The sequence below is a fragment of the Littorina saxatilis genome, unplaced genomic scaffold, assembly GCF_037325665.1.
Source record: "Littorina saxatilis isolate snail1 unplaced genomic scaffold, US_GU_Lsax_2.0 scaffold_149, whole genome shotgun sequence".
Classification (NCBI taxonomy): Eukaryota; Metazoa; Mollusca; class Gastropoda; order Littorinimorpha; family Littorinidae; genus Littorina; species Littorina saxatilis.
Genome location: NW_027129425.1, coordinates 61,412 through 83,758, shown reverse-complemented (window position 1 = coordinate 83,758; position 22,347 = coordinate 61,412). Strand labels below are relative to the sequence as shown.

General features: G+C 40.0%; 1 protein-coding gene across 1 annotated transcript in view; it reads left to right on the top strand.

The window, feature by feature from the left end:
• The window catches only part of LOC138957688 (prion-like-(Q/N-rich) domain-bearing protein 25), a 33,637-nt gene that overhangs the window by 2,205 nt on the left and 9,085 nt on the right, over nucleotides 1–22,347 (top strand). Inside the window, exons 2-9 of the mRNA XM_070328749.1 lie at nucleotides 4,859–4,889; nucleotides 6,038–6,169; nucleotides 16,918–17,010; nucleotides 17,561–17,644; nucleotides 18,304–18,435; nucleotides 19,746–19,838; nucleotides 20,390–20,473; nucleotides 21,064–21,195. Of these exons, the coding sequence (XP_070184850.1) occupies nucleotides 4,859–4,889; nucleotides 6,038–6,169; nucleotides 16,918–17,010; nucleotides 17,561–17,644; nucleotides 18,304–18,435; nucleotides 19,746–19,838; nucleotides 20,390–20,473; nucleotides 21,064–21,195 (781 nt within the window). The remainder of the gene's footprint in view (nucleotides 1–4,858; nucleotides 4,890–6,037; nucleotides 6,170–16,917; nucleotides 17,011–17,560; nucleotides 17,645–18,303; nucleotides 18,436–19,745; nucleotides 19,839–20,389; nucleotides 20,474–21,063; nucleotides 21,196–22,347) is intronic.

Genomic DNA, 22,347 nt, shown 5'->3' with positions numbered 1-22,347 from the left:
TTTGTTAAGCATGTGTAAGAGAGAGAGAGAGATTGAGAGAGAGGATTAGACTTGCACGATGTATTTTTTTTTCTTCAAAGAAACACTAACAAGAAGTTTAAGATTAGATCGACATACACAAAAAGGAAGCACATATAGCAGAACCTGGTGTGAAGACAAACAGCGTCACAAAGATGCATTGAGTTTAATAATTATTTGATCAATGCACCCGCTTACTCACGCACTGACGGACTCCTTCATTGGGCCAAAAATTAACAAACACACATCATAAAAGCAGAATACAAAGTCTCCATTTTGGGTGGCACATTGCAAGATTGTCCTGCTCAACCACTTGGCAAAGGAATTGTTCGAAGTGAAGGAAAAACTTGTAGCTGCTTTTCTGAAAGGCTCCTTAGAAACATGCCCTAACATCTAATACAGGAAATCCACAGTTTCACGTCCTTCTGGCCTCAATGGATTCGATTGTCGAATATTCCATACATTACCATGTTTGCCAACAACTTTTGTCAGTTAGCAAAAGGTCACAACAGACTCGATCACACGCAGCCATGTATTCAAGAGTCAAGTTATTATTGAGGCAGAGAGAGAGAGAGAGAGTGTGTGTGTTTGTGTGTGTATGTGTGTGTGTGTGTGTGTGTGTGTGTGTGTGTGTGAGAGAGAGAGAGAGAGAGAGAGAGAGAGAGAGAGAGAGTCAGTTGTTCATTCCAAGTAATCTAGTGGGCAAAAACTACATTCATATGGTTAAAGAACGTATGGCTGATATGACATTGTGTAGACGCTATTTGGAGCATTTGACTCGGGCGCAGTGGCGTGGTGGTAAGACGTCGGCCTCCTAATCCAGAGGTCGTGAGTTCGAATCCCGGTCGTTGCCGCCTGGTGGGTTAAGAGTGGAGATTTTTCCGATCTCCCAGGTCAACTTATGTGCAAACCTGCTAGTGACTTAACCCCTTCATGTGTACACGCAAGCACAAGACCAAGTGCGCACGGAAAAGATCCTGTAATCCATGTCAGAGTTCGGTGGGTTATGGAAACACGAAAATACCCAGCATGCCTACTCAACAAAAGCGGAGTGAAGCTGACTATTCTCTCAGAGTATAGTTTGGGGAAACGAGCTCACACGTAACCAGACAATTCTGAAACGCTGGAGAAGAAGAAGAACACTCGTTAAGTTGGTGTGGTTGTATGAGGAAAATAGTCAGGCGCCACCGAGTGGCGCTGTGTGTGTGTGTGTGTGGGGGTGTGTGGGTGTGCGTGTGCGTGCGTGCGTGCGTGCGTGCGTGTTTGTGTGTGTCGCTGTTTGACTAAAGTCGCTAACAGAAGAGGGATGTGACGGTAGTGGTACTGGTGATAAGCAGGAAGTGATTTTTTTTTTAACTTTTCAGAGATGTAGACCTATAAGCAAATAAACACACACGCACACGAAGTCGCAAACTGACGTTGAAAGTGACCGTAATTATTCTGCTGATAAGCAGGAAGTGATCTCTTTTTACATTTAGTCAAGTTTTGACTAAATGTTTCAACATAGAGGGGGAATCGAGACGAGGGTCGTGGTGTGTGTGTGTGTCTGTGTGTGTGTGTGTGTGTGTGTGTGTAGAGCGATTCAGAGTAAACTACTGGACCGATCTTTATGAAATTTAACATGAAAGTTTCTGGGAATGATATCCCCGGATCTGTTTTTTCTTTTTTTTGATAAATGTCTTGGATGACGTCATATCCGGCTTTTTGTAAAAGTTGAGGCGGCACTGTCACACCCTCATTTTTTTTAATGAAATTGATTGAAAATTTGGCCAAGCAGTCTTCGACAAAGGCCGGACTTTGGTATTGCATTTTAGCTTGGAGGCTTATAAAATTATCAATGAGTTTGGTCATTAAAAATCTTAAAATTGTAATTAAAATATTGTTTTTATAAAACGATCCATCATTTTCTGATTCCAAAAACATTATAAGTATGTTATATTCGGATTAAAAACAAGCACTTAAAATCAAAAATAAGAAAAATATGATTAAAATTAAATTTCCGAAATCGATTTAAAAACAACTTTATCTTATTCCTTGTCGGTTCCTGATTCCAAAAACATATAGATATATGATATGTTTGGATTAAAAACACGCTCAGAAAGTTAAAAAGAACAAAGATACAGAAAAGCGTGCTATCCTGCTCAGCACAACCACTACCGCGCTATTCTGTCTAGTCAATTTCACTGCCTTTGCCACGAGCGGTGGATCGACGATGCTGCGAGTATACGGTCTTGGTGAAAAAAATGCAGTGCGTTCAGTTTCATTCTTTGAGTACGACAGCTTGACTAAATGTTGTATTTTCGCCTCACGCGACTTGTTTTCCTTTTCAGATATGTAGACCAAAAAGCAAATAAACACATTCACACACACACACACACACACACACACACACACACACACACACACACACACACACACACACACATACACACACACAAACAACCGCACGCACACACACACACACACACACACTCACACACACACACACACACATACACACACACACACACACACACACCTTGAACTTGTTCACATTCGCATGTAGTCATATATCAAGAAAAAGTAACGATGAAACAATTCTGGATTGGAGTTACATGATGTGTGGTCTTGATTCATTTTTGGCTCACGTAAGTGTGTATCCAAAGAAAACGGGTGGTGGTGGGTTTTGGGGGGGTAAAAACAGGTGACTGGTTTGTGTTGTGTGTGGTATGTAGACCAGATCAGGGGTCAAGGTTAGGTCAGGTCGCGTGAAGGATTGTGGTATAGATTCACTTCTCAGTTCTAACCGAGCTGCATTCGCCGATTCGGGGAAGACAATTTCACATTGTTCGGTTTCGTAGCGGTTCCAGCAAAATTAGATAAAGAAGATACCAAAGGAGATTTCCTACATGTTGATCTGCACAGCGTGTTTTCAGTGTCTGCGCGAGGAAGCGCTGTCGAAAGGGCAGCGTCTCCCACTCTTGCACTGTGTCTATGCTTACTGTGTGTGTGTATGTGTGACGGAGTGATTGAGTTTGTGCAATACACATCTATGGTTTGTGTTACTGTTTGTCGATTTCTTACGGGAGCCTTGAAGGCTTCGCCTCTTGTTTAATTTTCATATATACACGTTCAAAGACTTCCATTTGAAACTCATCATCACGCCCGATCAAAGCCTTATTGAAGACCTACGGAGCAAAACGATGGAGGGTCATCAATTAGGTTTTGGGAAGGTTTCAATCAACAATGATATTGGCAAAGAAGTGTGACATAGAATCCTGTCAATGTTTTGTTATCGTTATTAAATCTGTCACCGAACTCTTTCCAGCTTTCATGCGATTACAACAAGACAGAACTGATTGTGTTCCATTCAGATACATGTACTGCTTTCAAGTCACTTTCTTGCAAGGGTCGAGTCCCAATAAATGTGCATCCGTATTTGTATCCTACCACTATGCTCCCGCTCCTGCTTTATTTTTTCACAAACAGTTTATTTTAGTTTTGCGAGATTGATGTGAAAATCACAGAATTTCCTTTGCATCCTCAAAACGGATGTTTGCAATTGACTGACGGCGCAGCCCAACAGAATTTCTCCACAGAGACTACTATAGGTCTTGCAGTGTAATACCAGGTTTACACGAGTTCTGTTATTCATATTGAAATGCGAGCAAAAGCTAGCTTTCCAATCTTACCAAAAGCTACAACTGAAACCTGGTAACACACAGCTAGCTAGATACGTGTCTGATTGAGCTCGCTTTTGCTCCAATGCAATATTTAAACAAGTCGCGTAAGGCGAAATTACTACATTTAGTCAAGCTGTGGAACTCACAGAATGAAACTGAACGCACTGCATTTTTTCACAATGACCGTGGTTTGCCGCTCCTGAGAGCCTGTTTAGCGCGGTAGTGGTTTCGCTGTGCTGCATAGTACGCTTTTCTATACCTCTCTTCGTTATAACTTTCTGAGCGTGTTTTTAATCCAAACATATCATATCTATATATTTTTGGAATTAGAAACCGACAAGGAATAAGATGAAAGTGTTTTTAAATCGATTTCGGAAATTTAATTTTGATCATAATTTTTATATTTTTAATTTACAGAGCTTGTGTTTAATCCTAATATAACATATTTATATGTTTTTGGAATGAGACAATGATGAAGAATAAGATGAACGTAATTTTGGATCGTTTTATATAAAAAAAAAATTAATTACAATTTTCTGATTTTTAATGACCAAAGTCATTAATTAAGTTTTTAGCCACCACGCTGAAATGCAATCCCAAAGTCCGGCCTTTGTCGAAGATTGCTTTATACAATTTATAATCAATTTGATTGAAAAATGAGAGTGTGACAGTGCCGCCTCAACTTTTACAAAAAGCCGGATATGACGTCATCAAAGACAATTATCGAAAAAAAGAAAAAAACGTCTGGGGATATCATACCCAGGAACTCTCATGTAAAATTTCATAAAGATCGGTCCAGTAGTTTACTCTGAATCGCTCTACACACACACACACACACACACACACACACACACACACACACACACACGCACACACACACATACACCACGACCCTCGTCTCGATTCCCCCTCTATGTTAAAACATTTAGTCAAAACTTGACTAAATGTAAAAAGACTAATCTCGTTTAAACCTGGTATCACACAGCACGCTATGTAGTATTCTCTATTTCTCACATGGGTGGTCTATGTGACATATGTGGGATAAATTAGTTTATGTCATGTGCGATCGTCGCCATCTGTTACTTTAAACAATCGTATCGGCGTGTTGCTGATAATATGTGTTTGCTACTCTCAAACTGAACTCTGTTGAAAAAAGAAAATCTATTTTTCTCTTGCAGATTGTGCTGTGGCTGACTCCTCCTGCGTCAGGTATGTCTTGAATGATACTCAGAGAAGATGTACACACACATGAAATCATTTACATCCTCTGCCAAAACCATTCACGCTTGTGGTTCTTTTTGGACTACCGAAGTATAGTCAGTGAGAAGTAGCAATGAGCAGTGTTCTGATATAATTATATTTGTTTTCCGACCGTCCGTCTGTGAAGGAAAACTTTAACGTTGATGTTTTCTTTGGTGTTATCGAGAGCTAGCTGATTTCCACACTTGGTTTGGTTGACCCTTGTTCGGGTCAAAACGTTTCAAGTTGGAGTTCTCTAAAAATGTTCTTGTAGCTGAATCTCTTGAAATTCTTACACTTCTCACTCTTCAAACCATGATACGGGTTTTGGTGACCCTAGTAAGATTTTAAGGTCGCATCGAGGTCGTGTCCGGTTTAGAGAAATGGGAAAATATAATTTTCTTTATTTATTTGAAGCATGATCTTTGTAACTTCGAACTCTCCCAGGGTTTGTTGACCTTCAGACTTGTTACAAGTCACAGCAGGGTCAGGTGAATTTTTTTTTAAATATCATGCTTTTGAACACTTCTGAAGCTAGATCTTTAGAACCTACCGAACTTCAGGTGTTTAACTCGTCATATTCTATGGTCAGTTTGAGGTCAAGGTTAGATCATAAAGTAGGAATTTATCATTTTCTTCAACGATAATTGAGCTTGAGCTTTAAAACCTCACCCTGTTAAGGATTTCATGACCTCCAGACATGCCTGGTTGACCCCAGTCAAATTTAGAGTTCGACTTCATGGAAAAATAAAAGACAATCCCCACCCTCCCTTAAACGTTTCAGAAGCTAGAGGGAAGTGTTGTGAGTATTGTCTGTGCCTTTATCTTGCAGTACATAGTTTAATTGTTTCTGATGCATACTACGCATGAAGAACTCAATTCTTGCAAGCATTTGATTTTCTTGTTACACTATCGAGGGCAGGAAAGAGGGGCGGAAGTGGGTCAATAAATCATAAATGCTTTGCTTAGAGCATGTCGTAATACATCTGCTAGGGAGTATAGTGAGCTAATTCTGACTTAGACATAGTCTAGACTAATTCACTAACACCTTTATACGGTAAAACATATCTGGATGGTTGCGATGTGATGCTTTGACACGAACCCTCGTGTATCGTCAGGTATCAATGCTGGTCAGCCCTGTAACAGTACAAACCCTGACCCCATGCAGTGTGTGGCCAAGGCCACGTGTACAGGGGAGACGTGTGAGTGTGACGCCACCTACTACAACAACGCCGGGACCTGTGCTTCAAGTACGTATACACTGCGTAACATCATAATTGCTGCGGAAAAATCTAAGAATTCGTGCGCGCGCGTGTGTGTGAGTGTATGTGTGTGTGTGCGTGCATGCGTGTGTGTTTGTAAGTGTGCCTGTGTGTGTGTGTGTGTGTGTGTGTGTGTGTGTGTGTGTGTGTGTGTGTGTGTGTGTGCGTGTGTGTGTGTGTGTACATTGTGTGTGTGTGTGTGTGTGTGTGTGTGCGTGCGTGCTTGTGTGTGTGTATGTGTTGCTCGATGGGAGTCTGCAATGCTTTGGCTGGTTGACTGTGCCGAAGACATTGCTTCTACTTAATTATCGTTTTCTCTTTGATCAATTTGCTGTCGGATGATGTCCTAATCACAGTTCAGAAACAAGGGTAACATATATCAATCTAACTCAGAAGTCATGACCTCATTGTGCTACACAGCTTTTTGGAAAGACTCATATGAACATAATATCCTGAAAGCTTCAAAGCAATCCACCAGGTCATAGAAATACGCAAGCCAGCGAAACAAAACAAGATGTTTTGGGAAGATAATTGATTTGAAGTTCTGCTCGTATGTTAAATTTGCAACGTTTTCCATGTTATGAATGTTTTGGCCGATTTCTTATTTGTTACTAAACGTTTTTGTCAGATCGATGTTGGTGGTACGCTTATTTGAACAGCAGTCACGTGATCAATGTAAAATCACTCTTAGATCCGAAATGTGTGCACGGGATTGATGTTTGATGTTAAAAAACAAGAATTACAAAAACACGCGTTCATACAAAAATCAACAACAGCAACACCAAAAACACAAAAATACATGAGAATCACAGACACATATTTAAGTCATTCAGGTACCCAGTGGAAAGTTGAGTGCTCCAAAAAGTAAAACATTTAAAAAACAATGTCCCCGAGCGAAAGTCGAACCCGGTTGGCTGGCATGTGAGCTATAGCACTGCAATTATCAGCCTCATTTAACGGTCTACCCCGAAAAAAATATGCACAGAATAAGATGTGTCTAATTACTGAGAACAATAATTTTTAAAGTAAAAAATGTCAAAATAAACTCGATTCTAACGTGGCGATTTTGGAAATTTCAGTTTTACAATACAGTTTGAAATTCAGTTTCTGCCTACTTGTATTATTTCATTAACAAAACAAAAAATCCAAGTGCATGCTGGCAACTAGAGAGCCAGAATTGAAGCACACACAATTACCTTAAGTTTTAACAAGTAATTTGTTATAGTGATAGTGTTCTTTATGAAATTGAATTACATTTTTCCTACTTTACGTCTAAATTTCTTCTATTACTCCTAGCGTCTACTTGTCTGAGGCCGAAATCAACCGTTGAAAGTGCCCAAAAGTTGTACTCACATTTGGAGAAATAACCTGGCTTTCACTGACATGTCTTGGTTTGTACACTGAACGCGTGTTTTTTTTTATGTTACCTTTATACGTCACCCTACCCCCTAAAACAAATGACGTGTAAAACACAAGTTCCCTCAAATTGCCTTGGGATTGAGCATTTTGTAAGCTTTTACTGATGACAAAAGATATTATGTTTAATTGGTCAGACTTTCAGCAGCCATAACGCACTCTGTTGATTTGAAAAACGTCATGCGTATGACGTCACAACAGATTGTCATGAGTATATGCACACATTAAGCCCTCGTTAAGCACTCGCGCATGCTAACAATCAAAAACAACCCCGGTAGAAGCTGTTTCAAAGCAAATAGACATGAGAACAAGTATTTCTGTTATAGGAGAGGTTTAAGCTTAATTTCAGCCAAGAAACAGAACGGTAAATGTAATTTCAGACTCATTGAAGATGAAGTCATAGAACAACAGGTGCTTCACACTGAATCAGAATTCCAACTCTCTTTGTATTCAGTGCTAGATTTTGTTATGACAATTGCTATGTGTTATGTACTTTGACATTCATATAGGCGTCCTTTAAATTTAATATTGCTTTTTTGTTTGCTTAGTAAAGAAAGGGCTAACTTTGTATCATCAAGCCAAACTGTGCATATTTCGTCGGGGTAATTCCTTAACGGAGCGTCTTTTGGGGGTATAATTGCAGTGCTACTACTACCACGTCCCTTTGAGATTTGAAGGCTGGGTTGGTGGCCTTCACTTTTCCTAAAGTATGGTTGACTAAAACGGAAAGTTCGCAAGCGCATCTGCCCCCTCACCCCACCTTTTCATAGAAGACGATTTTAAACGATAACATTAGGAAAATCGTTACACAGAGTCCACATATTCATTTATTCAAATCCAGCCGTCTTCATTCAAGTTTAGTCCTATAGAACTCATTGCCAATTTTTCTCAGATACAACACATACTCGATCCAAAATCATTACATGCCACACCTAATGCAAAATAGCGTGTGATGTATTTGTGCATCAGTATCATTTAGTACGTATATATGTTGAAAATGTAACAGTGCTGCAAGCAACATCGAACGTTAAAAGGTATTTTTCCATATGCTTTTGTTAACGATTGTAGTCATAGTTTGCTTGAGTCATACAGGAACATATGATTCACCATCCGGGGCCTCTGCCCACAGATTCCCTCACCCACACCGCATTTGACACTTTTTCAATCACAGTCTCTGCATGTTCTGTTTCAGGTTTTGAAACGCTACAACTTTTTCAGCTTCGGGTTATCTAAATATCGGATTCAACAAGTAATCTTGTGTAAAAAGTAAAAAAGGACGACCTTACACATGCTTACTTGTTGAATTCGATATTTAGATTTTGAAATACCTTCAGTGTCAGGCAGCCCCATAAAGCGCACCTACCTTTTATGGTAAATGCCCGTCTAAGAAAATAATGCTACATCCCATTCTGCTACAAGGGGGCTTTGCACACTACCCCTCCCCCTCCCCCTCCAAAAGGTATTGCCCCTGGGCTTCTTTAGGCCAAAGCGGCCCAACAACCCCTATTTTTACCCCCTCTTTTTGGTGTTCATCTGTTTTGATGCCTGCGCTTTACGAAGTATTTATTTTATTGTGTTTGTTGCATTTTATAGTGAGTGTTAATCGCATGTCATTTGTGCTGTACCAGGACCGACGGTGGGACAGCCGTGCGATGCTGGTCAGAACCCGTGTGCGACCAATCTGGAGTGTGACAACAGGGACAACACTTTTAAATGCAGTAAGTATACACAATCGTCGCATGAAAAGTCCTGCAATGTAAACCAATCAACAAATTAAACAGAGAACCGAACAACACACGGGGATCCAACCATCCAACGAACAAAACCAACGACCAATCAAATAAATAAAGGAAGTCAGCGGAGAAACAAACAAAGTCACACACATGTCTTTATTCTTAAATGGGGACAGCATCTGACCTGATATGGTTTTTTTTAAAGTCTGAGATATGTATTTTGTATTATGACGTGAAGTGTTGAGAGAAAAACAAACAAACGCATACTTCTAATGCTGCTACAACCAGGTAGGTGTGATTCCCCTCCACTGAACAAGCATTGTTTTATTTTAGGACCTGTGATGTCTTCAACACGTCACCAAGGATAAGATACATATTGTATATGGCCAAGAATCTGTCATGGCGTCGAAAGAAGGAAAGAGCCCGCTTGAATTATTTGGCAGGCTCCTGCTTCTAATAAACTTTTTTTGCAAAGAACATTTTTGTGTTGGATGAAAGAGGATGAATGGACGAACGTTTTGGTATAACATGGTGGCAAATTTATGCCGTAAGCAATGAATAACGGACTTGTGATTCCAACCTTACCTAGTCATTCTGGAGAAAAAAGCGTTACGCGATTTTGGGTGCTTTCAGTTTTGTAAGAACTGTACTCCGAACACGTGCGCGACCGGTATATCCTTCATACAAACCAGACAGGAAATGAATGCAGTGTTTAATGAGACCAAAAATGAGCTCGACGGAGCTGCCAACTTCGTTCATTTCGCTTGGAAAAGTGATGCGAGATGTACGTTATTATCCTTGTGTAAATTCGGTATCTGTCAGTCAAACGGTCGTACAGTCCGCGGTAAATGTAAGATGGCCGCCAAAGATCGATTTCGAGGTTCACACAGTCTACTAAGTCTAAAATAATATTAAAAAAATTGCTTGCAATGCATGCTTTGTCTGTGATTCGTGAAAATCGACACGATTTGTTGATTTTGTGTAAAGAAAAATTACTTATAACCAAAATAAAACGTTCTCGTTTTGCCGAGATGTTGTGACAAGCGTGACCTAACTAGTCTCCCTTGGTCATTTGCATATGATCTATCAATGACAACAGGACTTTCACACCTACGTGCGAGATGGACGAGCCCAGCCCCACGGGTAAAGTGTGCATGGTCGTCATCCAAATAGTAACGTACATCACTTTTGAGAATGAAACTGCTATAAATCGAGTGATTTCTTACGAAACATGATAAAAACAATGTTTGAAAGGAAAAAGTATTCGTACCTGAATGATTCAGTCGAAAATCGGATGTTGTTGAATTTTTTTTTTTGGGGGGGTGGTGGTTTTGTGTAGGTGTTAGTGGTGCTTGGTTACCCATAGGTCTGTGACATTCTTAGTTTATATGATCAAAGCTCATTGGCAATTGCAAATATTCTTAGGGAGGTAGGTTAGTCATGCTATCTAATTTTTACATTTAGTCAAGTTTTGACTAAATGTTTTAACATAGAGGGGGAATCGAAAAGAGGGTCGTGGTGTGTGTGTGTGTGTGTGTGTATGTGTGTGCGTGTGTGTGTGCGTGTTTGCGTGCGTGTGTGTAGAGCGATGCAGACCAAACTACTGGACCGATCTTTATGAAATTTTACATGAGAGTTCCTTGGATTGATATCCCCGATTTTTTTTCTCCGTTTTTTGGGATAAATGTCTTTGATGACGTCATATCCGGCTTTTCGTGAAAGTTGAGGCGGCACTGTCACGCTCTCATTTTTCAACCAAATTGGTTGAAATTTTGGTCAAGTAGTCTTCGACGAAGCTCGGACTTCGGTATTGCATTTCAGCGTGGTGGCTTAAAAATTAATTAATGACTTTAGTCATTAAAAATCTGAAAATTGTAAAAAAAAATAAAAAATTATAAAACGATCCAAATTTACGTTTATCTTATTCTCCATCATTTTCTGATTCCAAAAACATATAAATATGTTATATTTGGATTAACAACAAGCTTTGAATATTAAAAATATAAAAATTATTATCAAAATTAAATTTTCGAAATCAATTTAAAAACACTTTCATCTTATTCCTTGTCGGTTCCTGATTCCAAAAACATATAGATATGATATGTTTCGATTAAAACACGCTCAGAAAGTTAAAACGAAGAGAGGTATAGAAAAGCGTGCTATCTTTCTCAGCGCAACTACTAAACCGCTCTTCTTGTCAAATTCACTGCCTTTGCCACGAGCATGAGCGGTGGACTGACGATGCTACGAGTATACGGTCTTGCTGAAAAATTGCATTGCGTTCAGTTTCATTCTGTAAGTTCGACAGCTACTTGACTAAATGTTGTATTTTCGCCTTACGCGACTTGTTATTATTATTATTATTATTATTATCATGAGAGCTTATATAGCGCGAACCACAATTAACCGTTGCTCTCCGCGCTTTACATATTAATTTCTTCCGTTTGAAATTGAATTTTTTTTTTACAGACAAACAGACATTTTTTACACACAATATATAACGCATTCACATCGGCCAGTAAACCTCAAGCCATTACGGCGAATATTTACTTTTCGCGGCCTATTATTCCAAGTCAAACGGGTATTTGGTGGACATGTTTTATCTATGCCTATACAATTTTGCCAGGAAAGACCCTTTTGTCAATCATGGGATCTTTAACGTGCACACCCCAATGTAGTGTACACGAAGGGACCTCGGTTTTTCGTCTCATCCGAAAGACTAGCACTTGAACCCACCACCTAGGTTAGGAAAGGGGGGAGAAAATTGCTAACGCCCTGACCCAGGTTCGAACTCGCAACCTCTCGCTTCCGAGCGCAAGTGCGTTACCACTCGACCACCCAGTCCATTTCAGGCTGTTTTGTTTTCCTCAGGCAAAATGTAATTAAAACTAATGAAAAAAATGTGTTTCAATTTGCATCCGGCAGTTGGGGTTAATTATGTTGCGTTTGGGGATGTGACTTTTTTTTTTAGATGGGATATTATATTTGGTTTGGGGTTGTGGCTCCATTTTATCTGTGGGCAGGTATTTAAGTGTATAAAAGACATTACAATTCCAGGCAAGTGTTTCGTTACAATGGAACTTGGAAGAAAAGTGTTGTTCGGCAGTACAGTAAAACCTGTCTCTAAAGGACACCCTTGGGGTATGGTAATGGTGTCCCTATTAGACAGGTGTCCTTTCTTCACAGGTGGAGGGGCTGGGGCAATATTTTACAAAGAACACGTAAAATGTACAAGACACTTTTTGTCAATTCTGGAGTATGTATTTATTTTTCAACACAAAACACAAGGTAAAAACTTAAATAAAATTAATAAAATAAAATAACTTAAATAAAATTACCAGATCATTGTACAAGGCACAGATTGAGGGCGGTGACAGGAATAGAAAGAGAGAGAGAGAGAGAGAGAGAGAGAGAGAGAGAGAGAGAGAGAGACTGACTGACTGACTATTAGGGTTTAACGTCCTCTTAGACCAACTGGTCTATATTGGGACAGGTATTGGTAATACGCTGAAGATATGGTGTGATACTTTGATTCGAACAAGCCCGCTGTGGCTGTCTCCTTCGACACACCAGCATTGGGTTTGTCTCGTTGAAATGTTGATTCTTGCATATGTTTTTTTTAGTGTGTGTGTGTGCGTGCGTGTGTGTGTGTGTGTGTGTGTGTGTGTGTGTGTGTGTGTGTGTGTGTGTGTGTGTGTGTGTGTGTGTGACTTAGAAAAGGGACAGGAATGACTGATGCACAGACACTTTGTTGGGATTTCCTGGTTTTGTCATTAACATCCTCGTCCTAAGCGCGTAAGCCACGATGCTAGCTCAAAAAGCCTAACGTCATGCTATTATCACTCACTGCTCTTACAAACGAACACACACAAACCTATGAATAAAGTAGATCTTACGGGATTTAACGTTTTTTTAACTGCCAAAATTTTACTTTTTATTCTTGTTGAAATTCACAATATTTCATAAAGATCGGTGAAAAATTAGAAAATAACGGTTTATAACTGACAAAAGCTTGGTTTTCTTCTGAAAAGTACGTATTGAAACTCAGTTATGGACAACGGACCTACTCACAAAATTTCATAAAGATTGGTGAAAAAACGGGATTTAACGGTTTTTTAACTGCCAAAAATCAACTTTTTATTCTTGTTGAAATTCAGTTAGGGACAACCAACCTAACCACAACATTTCATAAAGATCGGTGAAAAATTAGAAAATAACGGTTTATAAAGTTTTTTTTAACTGCCAATAATTAACTTTTTCTTCTTGAAAAGTTTGTATTGGAGATCAGTTAGGGACAATGGATCACTGTGCCAATGTTGGTGTAAATCCGACGATTAGGGACCAAGAAACAAGGAGCAGAGTGTTTTTTGGCGGTTAAACTGTCATTTTAACAGTTTAATGATTTGGTGAAATTTCTTCCACCACAATACTATACAATGTTTTATCTACCCATTATTGCAAGAACCCCAAAATCAAATTTTTTTGGAAAAATCGCTTTCACCCATGCTAGAACCTCCCCTTAAGTGCTCAAGACACTATACTGACCCCCCCCCCAGGTGGCCCATACCAATAAAAACAGTTTTATTCTGCTAAAAACCACATCTCCTTTCTTACCCACAACAACATTAATAAGATAAAGCAAGTCTAAAAAATGGTGTTTGTGTAACACTTTTTGGACACACTGACAGATTCCTGAAAAAACGGGATTTAACGTTTTTTTAACTGCCAAAATTTTACTTTTTATTCTTGTTGAAATTCACAACATTTCATAAAGATTGGTGAAAAATTAGAAAATAACGGTTTATAACTGACAAAAGCTTGGTTTTCTTCTGAAAAGTACGTATTGAAACTCAGTTATGGACAACGGACCTACTCACAAAATTTCATAAAGATTGGTGAAAAAACGGGATTTAACGGTTTTTTAACTGCCAAAAATCAACTTTTTATTCTTGTTGAAATTCAGTTAGGGACAACCAACCTAACCACAACATTTCATAAAGATCGGTGAAAAATTAGAAAATAACGGTTTATAACGGGTTTTTAACTGCCCCAGGTGGCCCATACCAATAAAAACAGTTTTATTCTGCTAAAAACCACATCTCCTTTCTTACCCACAACAACATTAATAAGATAAAGCAAGTCTAAAAAAATGGTGTTTGTGTAACACTTTTTGGACACACTGACAGATTCCTGGCCATATAGTCCTGAGATTATTTCTCTCGGGGCGATGACTTTAAAAAACGCCAATAGCGCTGAACGCAGGGATTAGGGGTAAGTTGTTCCTAGAAAACAGAACCCCGTCTCGCGGTTCACACTCACTGCACCCTTTCTTTGTCGTGCAGGAATCCCAGCGGGCAGTGCAGGCTGCAGCAGTGACACCAACTGCGTGACTGGTTCCATTTGTGAAAATAACCTCTGTAGTATGTGCACATACATACAAACACACACACATACATACAAACACACACACAAACACACACACACACACACACACACAGTTATATTCCCTTCTCAAAAATGATATAAATCATGCTGCCTCAAGAATAACATAAAATGAATTCATATTTAATGTTTTTCATTCTTTTTCACAAATGGCGCAGTATCCTAGTGGTAATTAGACATCAGTCCCGATATCTCGAGGTCCTGAGTTCGAAGCTCCGCCGAGACGTTTATTTTTTCTCTTGAAACTGAATAAAGTATGCTCAGACTTGATTAAGCTAAGAGAGATAGAGAGAGAGAGAGAGAGAGAGAGAGAGAGAGAGAGAGAGAGAGAGAGTGAGAGAGCGAGAGAGAGCGAGCGAGAGCGAGAGAGAGAGCGAGAGAAAACGAGAGAGAGAGAGCGAGAGAAAACGAGAGAGAGAGAGCGAGAGAGAGAGAGAGAGATAACAATAACAATAACCAAAACAATAACAACACTTTATTGTCCATTAAAATATTACATAAAAATGGAAATTGTTCTTCGGCACACCCTGCCTGCCTGTAAACAATTATAACAACAATTGTATAATAACATTTAATCGGAGACGTACTGGTGAATGTTTCGTGTTTTCAAAAAGTAAACGTTCCAATAACTAACCTTTTCTGATTGTTGGTTCTGTCTCAACACGAACATCGCCTTATGTTTGTTTTTGTTTGTGTGGACACGCAGAAGTAGGTCAGGGAGGAATCTGTACTGGATCAGATCAGTGTGTGGCTGGCGCAACGTGTTCAGGAAACCCAGAAACGTGTGTTTGTGGCAGTGATCACTACCCTAGCGGCACTGCCTGTCTTCCAAGTGAGTACACTAGCATTGCTAAAGACTATCAGGTCCGCACATGTTTGTTGAAACTACAGGGTGACCCCCAAAAAAGAGTACCCAAACAAAACGTCATAAATTGAACAAAAACAAAGCAATCTTCATAACATTTATTTACACACACAAGTAGCCTCTGCATGATTTGCACAGAAAATGTTAGCGTTCTAGCTTGTCTTTCAGGAAAGTTATGCTCATTCTACAGAACATGCTCCAAATGCTCCGCTGCAGGCAAACTTGAACTCGCCGCGAAAAGTTATCAATCACCCGCACACACTCCTGTTGCGAGATTCCGCGAATGGTTGTTGTGATGGCTCTCTTGAGTTCTGTGATTGTCTGTGGGTTGTTCCTGTAGACGTTGTCTTTCAGGAACCCCCAAAGATAGAAATCTGGGGGATTTAAATCCGGGGGAGGCCATTTGAGCATGTTCTGTAGAATGAGCATAACTTTCCTGAAAGACAAGCTAGAACGCTAAAATTTTCTGTGCAAATCATGCTACTTGTGTGTGTAAATACATTTTATGAAGATTGCTTTATTTTTGTTAAATTTATGACGTTTTGTTTGGGTACTCTTTTTTGGGGGGTCACCCTGTACATCGTGCAGAAAAGCGGATGATCAAACTCGAATTCCTCACTCCCCACAATTCATATCAATGTTTTTCCTTCTTTTTTCTCAATTGACGCAGTAGCCTAGTGGTCAGGACATCAGACACGAAATCTCGAGGTCGCGAGTTCGAATCGTCACCGGGGCGTTTATTTTTTCCCCTTGATCTCTCTGGAAGATAAAATATCGAACTCGTAGCCCCTGAAAGTCATAAATAGACCACAGCGAAGAACATCCTAGGTGCCCTCCAAAAAGTGCGAGCATTTTTCAAAGAATTTATTTTTGAGTGGCCAGCCGGATTTACTTCAAAACAATTCGGAAGCCTCGTTTTGGCGCTAGAACTAACTTTTAAAATCAAAATAATAAATTGACAGCATGTGAGACAAACATTCTTAAATCATTAAATAATTCGTGTATTTTTTTTTTTTTTATTAAGACCAGATCAGTACAATTCGAAGTTTTGAAAGTTTGAAAAAAGGGAGCCCGGAAGCAGTTCATGCAAGGTCGTGTTTGCCCAAGCAGACGAATTTTCTGCATATCGCTTGGTTTCTTTGAAGTCTACCGCCGCCAATAAGTTCGTGTGACTCAGTCGTTTGTGGCATTTTAGATTCTAAAGTACACAATTATTTACAACCAGTTGCATTAAAACCACAAACTGATGACTACATCGCATGTCATTTGTGCTGTACCAGGACTGACGGTGGGACAGCCGTGCGATGTTAATGTTCAGGACCAGTGTGCGGCCAATCTGGAATGTGAAAACAGGGACTCCGATACTAAATGCAGTAAGTACTCACAACCGTCGCTTGAAGAGTCCTGCAATGTAAACCAATCAACAAATTAAACAGAGAACCGAACAACACACGGGGATCCAACCATCCAACGAACAAAACCAACGACCAATCAAATAAATAAAGGAAGTCAGCGGAGAAACAAACACAGTCACACATATTTCCTTATGTTTAAATGGGGACAGCATCTGACCTGATATGGGTTTTTTTTAAAGTCTGAGATATGTATTTTGTATTATGACGTGAAGTGTTGAGAGAAAAACAAACAAACGCATACTTCTAATGCTGCTACAACCAGGTAGGTGTGATTCCCCTCCACTGAACAAGCATTGTTTTATTTTAGGACCTGTGATGTCTTCAACACGTCACCAAGGATAATGATAAAGGATACATATTGTATATAGTCCTGAGATTATTTCTCTCGGGGCGATGACTTTAAAAAACGCCAATAGCGCTGAACGTAGGGATTAGGGGTAAGTTGTTCCTAGAAAACAGAACCCCGTCTCGTGGTTCACACTCACTGCACCCTTTCTTTGTCGTGCAGGAATCCCAGCGGGCAGTGCAACCAGCTGCACCAACACTGACGCCAACTGTGTGACTGGTTCCGTTTGTGAAAATAATCTCTGTAGTAAGTGCACATACACACACACACACACACACACACACACACACACACACACACACACACACACACAGTTATATTCCCTTCTCAAAAATGATATAAATCATGCTGCCTCAAGAATAACATAAAATGAATTCATATTTAATGTTTTTCATTCTTTTTCACAAATGGCGCAGTATCCTAGTGGTAATTAGACATCAGTCCCGATATCTCGAGGTCCTGAGTTCGAAGCTCCGCCGAGACGTTTATTTTTTCTCTTGAAACTGAATAAAGTATGCTCAGACTTGATTAAGCTAAGAGAGATAGAGAGAGAGAGAGAGAGAGAGAGAGAGAGAGAGAGAGAGAGAGAGAGAGAGAGATAGAGAGAGCGAGAGAGAGAGAGCGAGAGAGAGAGAGAGAGAGCGAGAGCGAGCGAGAGAGAGAGAGAGCGAGAGCAAGAGAGAGAGAGAGAGAGAGAGAGAGAGAGAGAGAGAGAGCGAGAGAGAGAGAGAGAGAGAGAGAGAGAGAGAGAGAGAGAGAGAGATGAACATTTAATCGGAGACGTGCTGGTGAATCATTTGTGTTTCCAAAAAGTAAACGTTCCAATAACTAACCTTTTCTGATTGTTGGTTCTGTCTCAACACTAACATAGCCTTATGTTTGCTTTTGTTTGTGTGGACACGCAGAAGTAAGTCAGGGAGGAATCTGCACGACAGGTCAGTGTGTGGATGGTGCCACGTGTTCAGGGACCTCAGGGACCTCAGGGACGTGTGATTGTAACAATGATCGATACCCTGACGGCACTGTCTGTCTTACAAGTGAGTACACTAGCATTGCTAAAGACTATCAGGTCCGCACATGTTTGTTGAAACTACAGGGTGACCCCCAAAAAAGAGTACCCAAACAAAACGTCATAAATTGAACAAAAACAAAGCAATCTTCATAACATTTATTTACACACACAAGTAGCCTCTGCATAATTTGCACAGACAATTTTAGCGTTCTAGCTTGTCTTTCAGGAAAGTTTTGCTCATTCTACAGAACATGCTCCAAATGCTCCGCTGCAGGCAAACTTGAACTCGCCGCGAAAAGTTATCAATCACCCGCACACACTCCTGTTGCGAGATTCCGCGAATGGTTGTTGTGATGGCTCTCTTGAGTTCTGTGATTGTCTGTTGGTTGTTCCTGTAGACGTTGTCTTTCAGGAACCCCCAAAGATAGAAATCTGGGGAATTTAAATCCGGGGGAGGCCATTTGAGCATGTTCTGTAGAATGAGCATAACTTTCCTGAAAGATAAGCTAGAACGCTAAAATTTTCTGTGCAAATCATGCTACTTGTGTGTGTAAATACATTTTATGAAGATTGCTTTATTTTTGTTAAATTTATGACGTTTTGTTTGGGTACTCTTTATTGGGGGGTCACCCTGTACATCGTGCAGAAAAGCGGATGATCAAACTCGAATTCCTCATTCCCCACATTTCATATCAATGTTTTTCCTTCTTTTTTCTCAATTGATGCAGTAGCCTAGTGGTTAGGACATCAGACACGAAATCTCGAGGTCGCGAGTTCGAATCGTCACCGGGGCGTTTATTTTTTCCCCTTGATCTCTCTTGAAGATAAAATATCGAACTCGTAGCCCCTGAAAGTCATAAATAGACCACAGCGAAGAACATCCTAGGTGCCCTCCATAAAGAGCGAGCATTTGTCAAAGAATTTATTTTTGAGTGGCCAGCCGGATTTACTTTAAAACAATTCGGAAGCCTCGTTTTGGCGCTAGAACTAACTTTTAAAATCAAAATAATAAATTGACAGCATGTGAGACAAACATTCTTAAATCATTAAATAATTCGTGTATTTTTTTTTATTAAGACCAGATCAGTACAATTCGAAGTTTTGAAAGTTTGAAAAAAGGGAGCCCGGAAGCAGTTCATGCAAGGCCATGTTTGCCCAAGCAGACGAATTTTCTGCATATCGCTTGATTTCTTTGAAGTCTACCGCCGCCAATAAGTTCGTGTGACTCACAGTCGTTTGTTGCATTTTAGATTCTAAAGTACACAATTATATACAACCAGTCGCATTGAAACCACAAACTGATGACTACATCGCATGTCATTTGTGCTGTACCAGGACTGACGGTGGGACAGCCGTGCGATGTTAATGTTCAGGACCAGTGTGCGGCCAATCTGGAATGTGAAAACAGGGACTCCGATACTAAATGCAGTAAGTACTCACAACCGTCGCTTGAAGAGTCCTGCATTGTAATCCAATCAACGAAATTAAACAAGGAAACTGAAAACACACGGGGACCTAACCATCCAACGAACAAAACCAACGATCAATCAAATAAATAAAGGAAGTCAGCGGAGAAACAAACACAGTCACACATATTTCCTTATGTTTAAATGGGGACAGCATCTGACCTGATATGGGTTTTTTTTAAAGTCTGAGATATGTATTTTGTATTATGACGTGAAGTGTTGAGAGAAAAACAAACAAACGCATACTTCTAATGCTGCTACAACCAGGTAGGTGTGATTCCCCTCCACTGAACAAGCATTGTTGTATTTTAGGACCTGTGATGTCTTCAACACGTCACCAGGGATAAGGATAAAGGATACATATTGTATGTAGTCCTGAGATTATTTCTCTCGGGGCGATGACTTTAAAAAACGCCAATAGCGCTGAACGCAGGGATTAGGGGTAAGTTGTTCCTAGAAAACAGAACCCCGTCTCGCGGTTCACACTCACTGCACCCTTTCTTTGTCGTGCAGGAATCCCAGCGGGCAGTACAACCACCTGCGGCAGCAGTGATACCAACTGTGTGTCTGGTTCCATTTGTGAAAATAATCTCTGTAGTAAGTGCACATACATACAAACACACACACAAACACACACACACACACACACACACAGTTATATTCCCTTCTCAAAAATGATATAAATCATGCTGCCTCAAGAATAACATAAAATGAATTCATATTTAATGTTTTTCATTCTTTTTCACAAATGGCGCAGTATCCTAGTGGTAATTAGACATCAGTCCCGATATCTCGAGGTCCTGAGTTCGAAGCTCCGCCGAGACGTTTATTTTTTCTCTTGAAACTGAATAAAGTATGCTCAGACTTGATTAAGCTTAGAGAGAGAGAGAGAGAGAGAGACAGAGAGAGAGAGAGAAAAAAAGACAGAGCGAGAGAGCAAGAGAGAGAGCAAGAGAGAAGAGAAGACACGAGAGAGAGAGAGAGAGAGAGAGAGAGAGAGAGAGAGAGAGAGAGAGAGAGAGAGAGAGAGAGAGAGAGAGAGAGATGAACATTTAATCGGAGACGTGCTGGTGAATCATTCGTGTTTTCAAAAAGTAAACGTTCCAATAACTAACCTTTTCTGATTGTTGGTTCTGTCTCAACACGAACATAGCCTTATGTTTGCTTTTGTTTGTGTGGACACGCAGAAGTAAGTCAGGGAGGAATCTGCACGACAGGTCAGTGTGTGGATGGTGCCACGTGTTCAGGGACCTCAGGGACCTCAGGGACGTGTGATTGTAACAATGATCGATACCCTGACGGCACTGTCTGTCTTACAAGTGAGTACACTAGCATTGCTAAAGATTGTCAGGTCCGCACATGTTTGTTGAAACTACAGGGTGACCCCCCAAAAAAGAGTACCCAAACAAAACGTCATAAATTGAACAAAAACAAAGCAATCTTCATAACATTTATTTACACACACAAGTAGCCTCTGCATGATTTGCACAGAAAATGTTAGCGTTCTAGCTTGTCTTTCAGGAAAGTTTTGCTCATTCTACAGAACATGCTCCAAATGCTCCGCTGCAGGCAAACTTGAACTCGCCGCGAAAATTAGTTATCAATCACCCGCACACACTCCTGTTGCGAGATTCCGCGAATGGTTGTTGTGATGACTCTCTTGAGTTCTGTGATTGTCTGTGGGTTGTTCCTGTAGACGTTGTCTTTCAGGAACCCCCAAAGATAGAAATCTGGGGGATTTAAATCCGGGGGAGGCCATTTGAGCATGTTCTGTAGAATGAGCATAACTTTCCTGAAAGACAAGCTAGAACGCTAAAATGTTCTGTGCAAATCATGCTACTTGTGTGTGTAAATACATATTATGAAGATTGCTTTATTTTTTTTTCAATTTATGACGTTTTGTTTGGGTACTCTTTTTTGGGGGGTCACCCTGTACATCGTGCAGAAAAGCGGATGATCAAACTCGAATTCCTCACTCCCCACAATTCATATCAATGTTTTTCCTTCTTTTTACATTTAGTCAAGTTATGACTAAATGTTTTAACATAGAGGGGGGAATCGAGACGAGGGTCGTGGTGTGTGTGTGTGTGTATGTGTGTGTGTGTCTGTCTGTGCGTGTGTGTGTGTAGAGCGATTCAGAGTAAACTACTGGACCGATCTTTATGAAATTTGACATGAGAGTTCCTGGGATTGATATCCCCGGAATTGTTTTCTTTTTTCGATAAATGTCTTTGATGACGTCATATCCGGCTTTTTGTAAAAGTTTAGGCGGCACTGTCACACCCTCATTTTTCAATCAAATTGATTGACATTTTTGGCCAAGCAATCTTCGACAAAGGCCGGACTTTGGTATTGCATTTCAGCTTGGTGGCTTAAAAATTAATTAATGACTTTGGTCATTAAAAATCTGAAAATTGTAAAAACATAAATAAAATTTTAAAACGATCCAAATTTACGTTCATCTTATTTGT